Below are 12,348 nucleotides of genomic sequence, written 5' to 3'. Positions count from 1 at the left end.
AAGGACAGCTACCCGCTCCCAAAGATCGATCAGCTCATCGACGCTACTGCAGGTCACGAGCTGCTAAGCTTCATGGACGCCTTCTCGGGATACAATCATATCAGAATGCATGAGTCCGACATTCCGAAAACATCCTTTGTAACCGATCAGGGGACTTATTGCTATCGAGTTATGCCTTTTGGACTGAAGAACGCAGGAGCCACCTACCAGCGGCTCGTCAACAGGCTGTTCAAAGAGCAGATCGGCCGCAATATGGAAGTATATGTGGACGATATGCTGGTCAAGAGCAGAGTTGCCTGCAATCATGTTGCCGACCTCAAAGAAGCGTTTCAAGTCTTGAGGGAGCACAACATGAAGCTCAATCCGACCAAGTGTACGTTCGGCGTCGGAGCAGGCAAGTTTATGGGCTTCATGGTAAGCCAGAGAGGGATAGAGGCAAATCCTGAGAAAATCAAGGCGGTGATGGAGCTGACTCCGCCCAGAACTATCAGAGAAGTACAGCGCCTAACCGGATTAGTAGCTGCCCTGGGGAGGTTCATCCCTAAGTCCGCAGAAAGATGTCTTCCGTTCTTCAACGCAGTCAAGGGTATAAAAACCGCGCCCTGGACTTCGGAGTGCTAAGCGGCATTTGAAGAGCTGAAGCAGTACTTATCGTCTCCACCGTTGCTGTCCAAGCCAGAGCCAGGAGAAGAGCTGATTCTGTATCTCTCAGCGGGACCTTTGGCAGTTGCAGCAGTACTGTTCAGAGAGGAGTACCACCAGTAAAAGCCGATCTACTATGTCAGTAAGGTCCTCCATGATGCAGAGACAAGATATCAGCGAGTCGAGAAGCTCGTATACGCCCTCGTTATGGCGGCCAGAAAATTAAGGCCGTATTTCCAGGCGCATACAATCAAAGTCCTGACAGGACAGCCCCTGAGGCAGATCCTCCACCGTCCAGACACTTCAGGCCGACTTGTGAAGTGGGTCGTGGAGCTCAGCGAGTTTGACATCAAATATCTGCCCAGGCCAGCAATCAGAGCTCAGGTTCTTGCAGACTTCATAGCTGAATGTACCATGCCAGATTCAGACCCCGGGTCAGAAGCAGAACCGGTTATATCCGAGCAGCAGATCGAAGCCGAAGCGGTTCCGCTTCCCGGGCTTGAGAGTGCAGCTCCTCCGACCAGTCCGCTTCCATGTTCTGAAGAGCCGCTCTGGGAGGTATATGTCGACGGGTCTTCAAATAAAAGTGGCAGCGGTGCCGGACTAGTTCTCACAGGACCAGATGGCTTTGTCCTGAATTATGCCCTGAGGTTTGGATTACGTGCGTCAAACAATGAGGCAGAGTACGAAGCGCTCATCGCCGGAATGAACCTCGCCATTAAGGCCCGCGCTCAGAGACTGAAGGCGTACTGCGATTCACAGCTAGTCGTATGTCAGATCCAAGGAGTATATGAGGCCCGAGAAGAGCGAATGATAAAATATCTACAAAGGGTCCATGACCTGGCCAGCAAGTTCGCAAGTTTTGAGGTCATCAGAGTCCCCCGGACTGAAAATACAAAGGCTGATGTGCTCTCAAAGCTAGCGGCATCAGGCTACACCGCTCTCAGAGAAATCCGTATGGAGTTCCTAAAGACCTCCAGTATTGATGAACAGCCCATCGTAGTAATGCAGATCGACGATGAGCCGTGCTGGATGGACGAGATCATCAGATATCTACGCAGCGGAGAACTCCCCGGGGAGAAAAAAGAGGCCCGTAAAGTCGTGCAGCGAGCAGCAAGGTTTTCACTTGACGGAGAAACTCTGTACAAGAGATCTTACACCCTCCCGTACTTGAAGTGTCTCCGGCCAACTGATGCCCTGTACGCCCTGCGAGAGACCCATGAAGGGATTTGTGGAGAGCATCTTGGGGGCAAGGCCCTCGCCATCAAAGTCCTTCTAAGGGGCCTGTACTGGCCTACATTGAGACAAGATGCACTGAGCCTTGTGAAGAAGTGCGAGAAGTGTCAGAAATTTTCTCCCGCCGTTCACCAGCCTGCCGTGCCAATGGCTCCGATCATGAGCCCTCTCCCTTTTGCTATCTGGGGAATGGACATCTTAGGTCCTTTTCCGCCGGCCTCCGGAGGCCGCGAGTTCGTCGTTGTCGCCATCGACTACTTCACTAAGTGGGTAGAAGCTGAACCTCTGGCCAAGATCATCGAGCAGAACGTCCAGAACTTTTTCTGGAAATCAGTGTTGTGCAGATTCGGGATACCCCGGGTCCTCATAACAGACAATGGCAAACAGTTCGACTCAAGGAACTTCAGAAAGTTTTGTGCAGATCTGAAGATTGAGCAAAAGTTCACTTCCGTGGCGCACCCTCAGACAAATGGACAGACCGAAGTGACGAACAGGACTCTGCTGCAGGGGATAAAGAAGAGACTGGATGATAAGGCCGGCCGCTGGGCTGACGAGCTGTACCATGTGCTCGGGGCGTATCGGACTACCCCACGCACTGCAACGGGTGAGTCGCCTTTCAATCTCTCATTCGGAACAGAGGCTGTGATCTCGGTTGACATCGGCATTCCCTCCCCAAGAATTGTTCACTTCAATGAACAGCTTAATAGGGACGGGCTCCGTGTCAACCTCGACTTGCTTGAAGAAGTCCATGAGGAGTCAGAGATCAGGGCCGCAGCGTATAAGCAGAAGGTGTCTAGATACCATGACACGAAGATCCGACCAAGGGAGTTCCGCACAGGCAACCTGGTTTTGAGGAAAGCGGCCGTCTCCCAGTCAAGAAGGGTGGGCAAACTCTACCCGACTTGGGCAGGGCCGTACCGAATCAAAGAGGTCATCCGTCCAGGAAGCTACCGCCTAGAGACACTTGACGAGCAGCTGCTGCCGCACGCCTGGAATTCCAGAAATCTTTGAATATACTATCAATAGTCTTTTCCTTTGCCCTTGAAGGCCTGTAAAGAATCTCTGTAATTAAATTTCAAAGAGAAATAAAGTGGAGTTGTCTCTGAACTGTGTCCCTCACTTTTGAGTCACTAGTATATGCCAGCTCCCCCATCAAAAGACTCTAAGTGTTTGCAGACTTAGCTCTCATTCTAAGTGTTTGCAGACTTAGAGAACGGCATTGGTGCACTCCGGCGCGTCCAATTTGGTGTGAAGATCAGTTCCGACCACATGGACCCGCCCTAGTGGAAACCACCTCAAAGACCTGCCCGGCCTGGCCGCCCTTAGCCGGAGCCGGACAGGATATGGCGCAATCGCTAAACGCCAAAAGATCTGCCCGGCCTGGCCGTCCACAGCCTAAGCCGGACAGGATATGCATAATCGCTAGACGCCAAAAAGACTAAGTGTTTGCAGACTTAGAGAGCGGCAGTGGTGCACTCCGGCACGTCCAATTCGGTGTGGAGATCGGTTCCGACCACATGGACCCGCCCTAGTGGAAACCACCTCAAATACTCTAAGTGTTTGCAAACTCGGAGACAGAAGTGGTTCACTCCGGCCAATGACATCCGGTTAACCACTCCGGCTCGGCAGAAAGATAGAAGCACAGACGTCATAAATACAAAAAACAAGGCAGCCGTACAGACAGTTAGACAAAATTGAACTTGTATTCATATCACAAAAGTGCTCTTTTCGCCGAGCTGGCTTACAAAGAATGAGCCTCGTCGGCCGTTACAAAATTTTACAAACAAAAATTAAGGATAGGAGCAAGAGGGCGGCCACTCAGGCCTCCCCGTCGGCCACCTCGTCGGTGACTGCCTCTGCAGTAAGGGCTGCAGCTTGGCCGGCCTCGGCGGTTGGAGGGGTGACCTCGGAAGCCAGAACGACTTCCTGTTCTACCTCGATGGGTTGGGAGGAGTCCAGTTCGCCTTCTTCCTCCTCGTCCTCTTCCTCATCTGGAGGTGCATACGGGTCGTCCAGTCCGTCGAGAGAGATGTCGGGGTGAGCCTTCTTAACCTGCTCGGAGCAGAGAAGGAACCCCGCCTTATAGGCTTGGAGACCCAGGTTGAAGAACTGTGTGTCCTTCCTCTCCTCGGTCTTCTGCACGGCCTCCCGCACTGCCACTTTCACGGCCGCCTCGATAGCCGCCTTTTCTCTCTGATCGGCTCTCTCCCTCACGGTTAGGAGATCCTGCACGGCCTGGTTCTTGACCCTCTGCACCTCGTCCTTGAGGCTGTTGCATTCGGCCTCTTTGACCTGGACAATTTCACTAAGCCCGTTCTTGTCCTTTTGGAGCTCGCCCTTCTCGGACTGTATCTGTGTGAGCGTCTCAGAGAAGAGATAACTCTTCTTTGCCATATCCCTAGAGTACACTTGGAGCTGATAGAGGGCGGAGGCGATCGCCTCTGCACAGGTCTCCGGCGCCTCTTTCTCGACTTCCCGTCGGTCACGTGGGAGGACGCCCTGGTACATCAATTCTGTGGCCACCCGGCTATCACCCAGGCCGGTGTCCGTTTTCTGCACCGCCCAGTTTGGGTGGAAGACATTGTCACCTCTCGCTGCCGTGGCGGCAGGGATGCCCAGGACTGGCCCGCTGTGTTGGGGCTCTGTCACCTGCGCAGACCCTGAGCTCTGCCCGACGAGATTTGGCCGGCTCGGCTTAACTGCAAGCATATGTGTCGCCCGGCTGCTTTTGAGAGGCTCAGCCCGTGCGACCATCGCCGGAGTCGACTCCGGCACCTTTCTTTTCTTGCCCTTAGGTTGGGGCTGCTCAGGCGTTGGGGACGCCTGGGAGCTCTGCCTGATTCTGTCCATCATGGACATCTGCTTCACCATTTCTGAACGTGAAAACAGAACAGAGTTAGAACTATAAAAAAAAAAGGAACAGTTCAAAAAATAAAGAGCTGGCCTAAAAAAGTCTACGTACGTGCCGGCGTCGCACGGCTGATACCGAGCTCTACCAGGATGGCCTCTTCGGAGAACTCCGAGCAGTCTATTTGACCGCGCTTCAGCTCTTCTTTGATCAAAACGAAGGTCATGTAGTCATAGCCCTTAAGGGCTGGCTTCCGACTAAGGTTCTTGGTGTCTGGCGTTCCCCACTCCAATGAGACCGGCCAGTGGGAGCCCTGCTCGGTGTCCCTAGCGTAGAAAAACCTGTTCTTCCATGTGTGAATGGAAGTAGGTATGCCAGTGATCATTTTTACTTCGGGCCGTTGGCTGATGTAGATCCAACCGCCGTCCTTGTGCCTCTTCAGATGCGCACACATCCTGAAGACGGGCAGGGTGGGGTTCCTACGGACCCGAACTCCCAAAAGGTGCAGAAAGCCGACCAGCGTCCTCCAAGAGTTCGGCACGACCTGTGTAACCGACAGCCCGTAATAAGTTAGCACCTCGACAAAAAATGGATGCAAGGGAAGCCTGAGCCCTGCCCGTAAGGCTTCTTCGTATAGCCAGAGATCTGCACTATCGTTGCTGGCCCGGTCCCCTTCAACGGCCGCCCTCAAAAGGTACCGGTCAGCGATACAGTATTTGTCCCTGACGGCCTGAAGTTTGCCCGGCCCCAGATGATTCACCTCGTACAGGGCCCCGACGTTGTACTGTGGGTTGGCCTCCATCCGTGCCTCCGCTATCACCTCCACGGGTGCGCGCGGCAAGCGAGGAACTTCAGCGTGTTCTTCGTCGTCGCTGGTTTCTACCCGGTGCGGTCCGTCCCCACGGACCAGGATTGTGTCTAAGTCCACAATCTCTTCCTCTCCGCTCTCCTCGTCTACTACGATTATTATCTCCTCATCCTCAACACCAGCCTCCGCAGGAGAGGCCGGCCTCGTCCTCTCCGACGCCCCGGACCCAGTACTACTACTAGTCGAACCGGACTCCTTTGAGCCGGAGTCCGACTCGGAACTAGTGCTAGACATTAAAAGGGAAGAAAAGAAAAGCTAAAAGAAATTACCGAACTGAGGTGCTGACTGAAGATCTCCGAGCTCACTGATCCGAGGCGGGCAGAAATTTGACTAGCCGAGTAGCAGAGAAGGAGAGGAGAATGTGAAAAGTGAAAATGAGGAGTAAAAACTCCGGTATATATAGGCTTGGAAGAGCGGGAAAAATCCCGCCCTTTTCCCACCAGCCGGAGTGCGCCACGTCACCTACCGCATTAAATGCGCCGCTCGCATTAAATGCACCGTCCGCATTAAATGCGAGGTACAAGTTCCAAAGCGCAAAGTGATGACGCCAGAAGACAGAAGATCTGTCCGGCCTGGCCGTCCAACGCCTTAACCGAAGCCGGACAGGATATGGCGCAATCGCTACGCGACAAAAGACCTGCCCGGCCTAGCCGCCCAGAAGGCTTAGCCGGACAGGATATGACGCGTTCGCTAGAAGAAAGAAGATCTGTCCGGCCTGGCCGCCCAGAAGGCTTAGCCGAAGCCGGACAGGATATGGCGCAATCGCTACGCGACAAAACACCTGCCCGGCCTAGCCGCCCAGAAGGCTTAGCCGGACAGGATATGACGCGTTCGCTAGAAGACAGAAGATCTGTCCGGCCTGGCCGTCCAACGCCTAAACCAAAGCCGGACAGGATATGGCGCAATCGCTACGCGACAAAACACCTGACCGGCCTAGCCGCCCAGAAGGCTTAGCCGGACAGGATATGACGCGTTCGCTAAAAGACAGAAGATCTGTCCGGCCTGGCCGCCCAGAACGCCTTAACCGAAGCCGGACAGGATATGGCGCAATCGCTATGCGACAAAACACCTGGCCGGCCTAGCCGCCCAAAAGGCTTAGCCGGACAGGATATGACACGTTCGCTAGAAGACAGAAGATCTGTCCGGCCTGGCTGCCAAGAAGGCTTAGCAGAAGCCGGACAGGATATGGCGCAATCGCTACGCGACAAAACACCTGCCCGGCCTAGCCGCCCAGAAGGCTTAGCCGGACAGGATATGACGCGTTCACTACGCGACAAAACACCTGCCCGGCCTAGCCGCCCAGAAGGCTTAGCCGAACAGGATATGACGCGTTCACTAGGCGACAGAGGACCTGTTCGGCCTAGCCGCCCCGTCCAGGAGATCTGCCCGGCCACGACGCCCAGGAGGTTTGGCCGGCCAGACTTCTGGTTCAAATTTCGACCGGACTGGATTGCACAGGGGCTCCTGCCCGGCCGTGCTCCTTCAGACCAAGTCTCAAGGCCGGACCAGGCCGCCCAGAGGCCCCTGGCCACCGCGATTTTTTCTGGCCCCTGCCTGAGGCCGGCCAGATGCTGCTTTAACCCTCTTTTTGCTTCCCCTAGCCGCTGTCACGACTCGGAGAACCAGGGGGCAACTGATGGGGTCCGGACTCAGCACTGATGGGTCCGAACTCAGCAACCAATTGGCTGTTGACACGTGGCCCTCACAGGGACCGCTGCAAAGCCAACACCTGTCCCTGCTAGGTGTGACACCTGGACCAATCAGGGACTTCCACCTACCCTTCCTAGGTATGAGACCTGGTCCATACAGAGGCCACCACCTGTCCTGGACAGGTGGCTCAGAACTACCACCTGTCCTAGACAGGTGGCTCAGAATCACTATAAATAGCTTTCACTTGTGCTAAGGTGAGGGATCTGAAAATCAAAACCCTAAGCTTTTGCTCTGACATTGCTCTTCACTCCTGCTCATACTGACTTGAGTGTCGAAGCGCCCGTCCGGAGCACCACTCCGGGTTGGTCCTCTGACCCTTTATCTTCTTGTCTGTGCCCTTGTGCAGCGCAGGACTCCACCAGCCCTTCAGCCGTGGTGTGTCAGATCAGCCTTTCCGGCCCTACCATAACCTGTTACCAATTTTAGACCTAACAGTCACTTTCCCACTATTTGACTGGTCTCTCTCCACTCACACACACACTCTCTCTCTCTCTCTCACTTTCTCACCATTTGACCGGCCTCTCTCTCTCTGTCTCTCCACTCTCACAACAGGAACAGTTGGTGGGCCCAACAAAAACCGTTGGTGGAATGGTGGGCCCATCTTTACACAACGTAGGCCCCGCCCATACCACTGTAGGATAATCCAAACCGTCCATTTGATGGGCCATAAACGTAAATAGGTTGCGTCCCAAAATATCATCTCCATGGGCAGATCCTAGCCCTCCAATCTAAATAGAAACTACATCTTATACAACCTCTATAGATTGTAGGGTTGTGATCATCCTATGGAAATGATTTTTGGGGCACAACCTATTTACATTGTGGCCCATCAAATGAATGGTTTGGATCATTCTATGGAGTTGGTCGTAAAGTAACATTAAGGCCCGTCCACAACATAGAACGATCCAAGCCATCCATGGTTTGGATAATCCTATGGAGTTGGTAACATTAAGGCCCAATCGTAGGCCCCACCGATTTTTTTTCAAATTGAAGCGTGCCATCCACAACATAGGATGATCCAAACCGTCCATGGTTTGGATCCTCCTATGGTGTGGTTCGTAGAGTATCAAAGATACGAAATCAAAGATACGAAATGTGCGTAACTGAACTTTGAGAGTGAATCATAGAGTATCAAAGATACGAAATCAACAATTTTATTGAATTGAAGACTGTAAGTACATTGATGATTTTTGACACACCTCAATGGGCTCTTCAACAGTTCTGATAGAAAACAGAATACTGACTCTGTATAAGAAAGATTGACAGACATGACTTCATTTTTTTTTTAACATCTACGTAACTGAACTTTTTCAACTTAGAGAGAAGAAAGTTGATGTACACTCAATGAAAGACAAATCTAAAGATACAGGACACTTCTTCAAAGGTAGTGAACTGACACTGAAAGCTTATAGGTGATACACCTTTCCTCATGATAATGATAACTATAAAGTTCAATCCCGGAGTAGAAATCACAGAAAAGGCAACTCCACAAGGTCTAGGTTAAATGGGGCAACAAAAGGCTTATGTTGACAATGTGGGTAAAACAATAGACTGCCTGGATCAAGTATGATTAGAAATAGTCAGTCTTTAGAAAAAATGGTCTTTCGCTAAACATAGACTCTTGACTTGGAAGCACACACACTAGATCAATAGTCATGGGATAAAGATTCTGAATAAACAGAGAAAAGAGTAATCTTGAAATACACCAAAGGGTATTTTATTCTAAAAAATCAAAGAAATACTGTCTATGAAGGTCAAAGCGAAATAGACAGTGATATTATGACCTACATCAACAGGGTTTCAATGAATTCTCAATCCACACCTTGAAGTCTCATTTGAGTATAACTACTCTTCTTTTTGGGAATGAAAGAGTCAGGAACGATAAACATCCATAATCAAAATAAATTTCGATCTCAGCAATGATCATGCACTCAAAGAATACAGGTAAGATCAAACTTTTCCATTAATGATTTCGATATGATCCAAGGGTAAAAGATATATGATAGGTAAACATGGATCAAAAAATCAATGGCTCAGATAATAGACCATGGCCATAAGAATGACAAAAGTAGGGTCAAAGACCAGATCTAAAATCTGAATGATGGATATCAACAACTGTACGATCAATATGATCAGAAATGATAGACCATGGTCATAAGGACAGCAAAAGAGCCATCGGCCAGGTCTCAAGATAAAACAGGTAGACAAAGACAAGGATCTAATCCCACTGAGTGATGTATATATGAGAATCAAGATAAGGCAGACTGACTCCAAAGGATAGCAATCATGCTTAACATGCTTTTGGATAAAATCCAGCAGCATAACGGCTATACGAGGAGGTCAAGGTCCAGACTAAGTAAACTGACTCTAAAGAGTAGCCGTCATGCTCAAAATGTTCTGGATAAAATCCGGCAGCATAACGACTATACAAGGGATCACCCTAGCTCAATCGAAAGGTATGAATAACGGTTACTAGAGAAGGGTGATCAACAGATGGACTAACCAAAGGTGAGAATATACAACAATGAGTCAAACCCTATAATCAACAGATCAAGGGCTAAACCCGGCCAAGGTAATGACGGTCAAAATCCACTGACTAGATCTAGATCTAAATTCGGAATGGATATAACCGACTGAAAGGAATAAGGAATCTCTGACTAAGAGGAGAACCATAATATACATAATCAGTATATATAAGTAAATACACATACACACAAATCCTAACCAGGGGCACCAGCCCTAATTCTAATCTAGCGGAGTCGAGAAAATCTCGACTCAAGACAGACTAATGAATGTACTAGGACCGTACTGTAGTCATGTAAAATGAACTACCCTAGTCTACAAATGGGGCAAAGCTCCTAACTCTAGGCTTCACATGTGTAAGCAACACATGTTCGACCCTATATGAATGCAATATACACACGGGTACTCCCTAGTTGGGCTTCACTAGGTCAGTAAGTATATATATATATAAAACAAAGTAGGGCTCCGGACTCAATCTAATGGGTGCTATGCATATGAAACATACTTAATATGTAGCGCTGGCGCATAGCTTGGAAATAGATTCAACAGTACCATCAGGATGTAATAACATCCCAGTCAGGCACGTATTGAATCTATCCCATGGAGCCAATAATGAAAAACAATGAAAAACAATAAAAGAAATAAAAAAATATGACAATGCATGATGTGCAGTGTGTGAATCCTTTGTTTTAATTACGCACCTTCCTGGTGCCCCTGGATTCTAACGATAGAGTTCCCATTTAAAATGATTTTAGCTCAAATTTCTCCAAAGTTAATAAAAATTGCATTTTTAAAGAGTTAGGCAATGTTTCAAGAACTCCCCAGCAGAGTCGCCAGCCTGTGGACCCCGATCCTGAGAGGACGAGTGCGGCGAGGGACGCGAGGTCCCCACAGCAATCCTCTAAGATCTCCACAATGTGAAGGAGAGCTCTGCCAAGGAACTCTCGAAACGGATGCCACCCTCACAGCATAGCACGAGTGGCGATACAAAACGAATGAGATACATCCTGATCAGGAGCCAGGGCTCGAAACCGAGATGTACCTAAAAAGAACTCAGAGTCGCCATCCATGGATAGGCCATGGAACCCTAAAATCAAATCCTCTGTGCAATGGATAACCAGAAATATATATGGGTTCGTGCCTGGTTACGAATGGGGAAGGTCTGAGAGCACCCCCAATTCGCCCGAGTGCAAGCACTTGGTCTCTTATGCCATTTTCATTAATTCCAAAGAAGTTTGAGTAAAAATCATGTGAAATGGGAACAATCCTCAGGAATCGTCTACCTAAGCATGCATTTCCTGAGAATGGAGAAATAAACACGTAAAATGAAATGAAAAATGTGTCACCTAAGCAAAGCTAGGTTATGAGTGACATGCCTAATGGGTGTCTAAGTTTCTGGTGGACACGCACATGCAAGCTACAACCAAAGGTATAGTATCAGTACAAGAAAGTAAGAAAACATATCAAAACATGAGACACAAATCTATGCTATGTATGACGGGACAAGACAAGTCCTAACTCTAATGCAGGACTGGACTCGGACCAGAATGGCCATCCATCCTAGCTGCGCTACGTATCCCGGCCTCGGGAAGAATCGGAGCCCACGTAGTTCGATGCCCTATTCTAAATTATGATGCCTAAGACATCTAGCCCTCTATCCTAGACTCGATCTAAAAGACCGAACCAGTTATTAAAGCTTCTTGTATGATTATTAAAATTCCAGTGAATTGTGGATTTTAGGACACCCTATATGCCCTAACTAATGCAAGTTGATTAGCCTTAGGCTAATGCAGGTGGTTCCTACAATCCTATGTGTAACTAGGCTGTGCAACCTAATGAAAACCACGGGCTGACTATATGCCTAGTCTAGCCATCGGTTCGACTAAATGTCTAACCGATCGACTCGAGGCCTCCTAACTCTAGGGACACTCACACGACAGGACATACCATATCAATACAAATCAAGACAAACTCCTAACTCTAGAACACAACCTAAACAGCTAGGACATACTCCTAACTCTAGAGGAAGATCTTTTTGAAAATGGTTTGAATATTTTTGTAACTTTGAAAGATTTAAAATTTTTATTTTTAAAGGTTTGGCTGGACTTGGGATGTGGATCCCAAGCTGCACTACGTACCTCGTGGAAGAGGATCAAGCCAACGTAGTTCGGAACGAACTCTCTACCTATCAAACACTTACGGCAAATCAACTATGCTCTAATAATACTATTATAAGAGCAAATGAGTCAAAGACTCTCTAATGACAGTAACTGGAGAATAAATGAGTCAAAGACTCTCTAATAAAAGCGACTAAAGGATAAACGAGTCAAAGACTCTCTAATAAGAGCAACTGATAACACTGAAATGAGATAACGAAGTCAAAGACTCTCTAATAATACTGCAAATGAAACAGATGAGTCAAAGACTCTCTAAAAACGGAAATACGAGTCAAAGACTCCAATGACACCAACTAAAAGATAAATGAGTCAAAGACTCTCTAAAGGAAAAGAAACACGAGTCA

The 12,348-nt window shown here is 49.1% G+C and overlaps 1 protein-coding gene across 1 annotated transcript; it reads left to right on the top strand.

Moving 5' to 3' along the window:
- Nucleotides 1–849: 849 nt before the first annotated feature.
- On the top strand, nt 850–2,889 carry LOC143888821 (uncharacterized). The gene is made up of 3 exons (XM_077393217.1): nt 850–1,292; nt 1,491–1,891; nt 2,300–2,889. Exons 1-3 carry the CDS (start codon nt 850–852, stop codon nt 2,887–2,889), a joined length of 1,434 nt encoding a protein of 477 aa, XP_077249332.1.
- Nucleotides 2,890–12,348: the final 9,459 nt, after the last annotated feature.

Source organism: Tasmannia lanceolata, unplaced genomic scaffold, assembly GCF_043159265.1.
Source record: "Tasmannia lanceolata isolate RefF3 unplaced genomic scaffold, GAP_Taslan_0.1 ptg000012l, whole genome shotgun sequence".
In the NCBI taxonomy this organism is placed as follows: Eukaryota; Viridiplantae; Streptophyta; class Magnoliopsida; order Canellales; family Winteraceae; genus Tasmannia; species Tasmannia lanceolata.
This window is presented reverse-complemented; position numbering and strand designations above follow the sequence as displayed.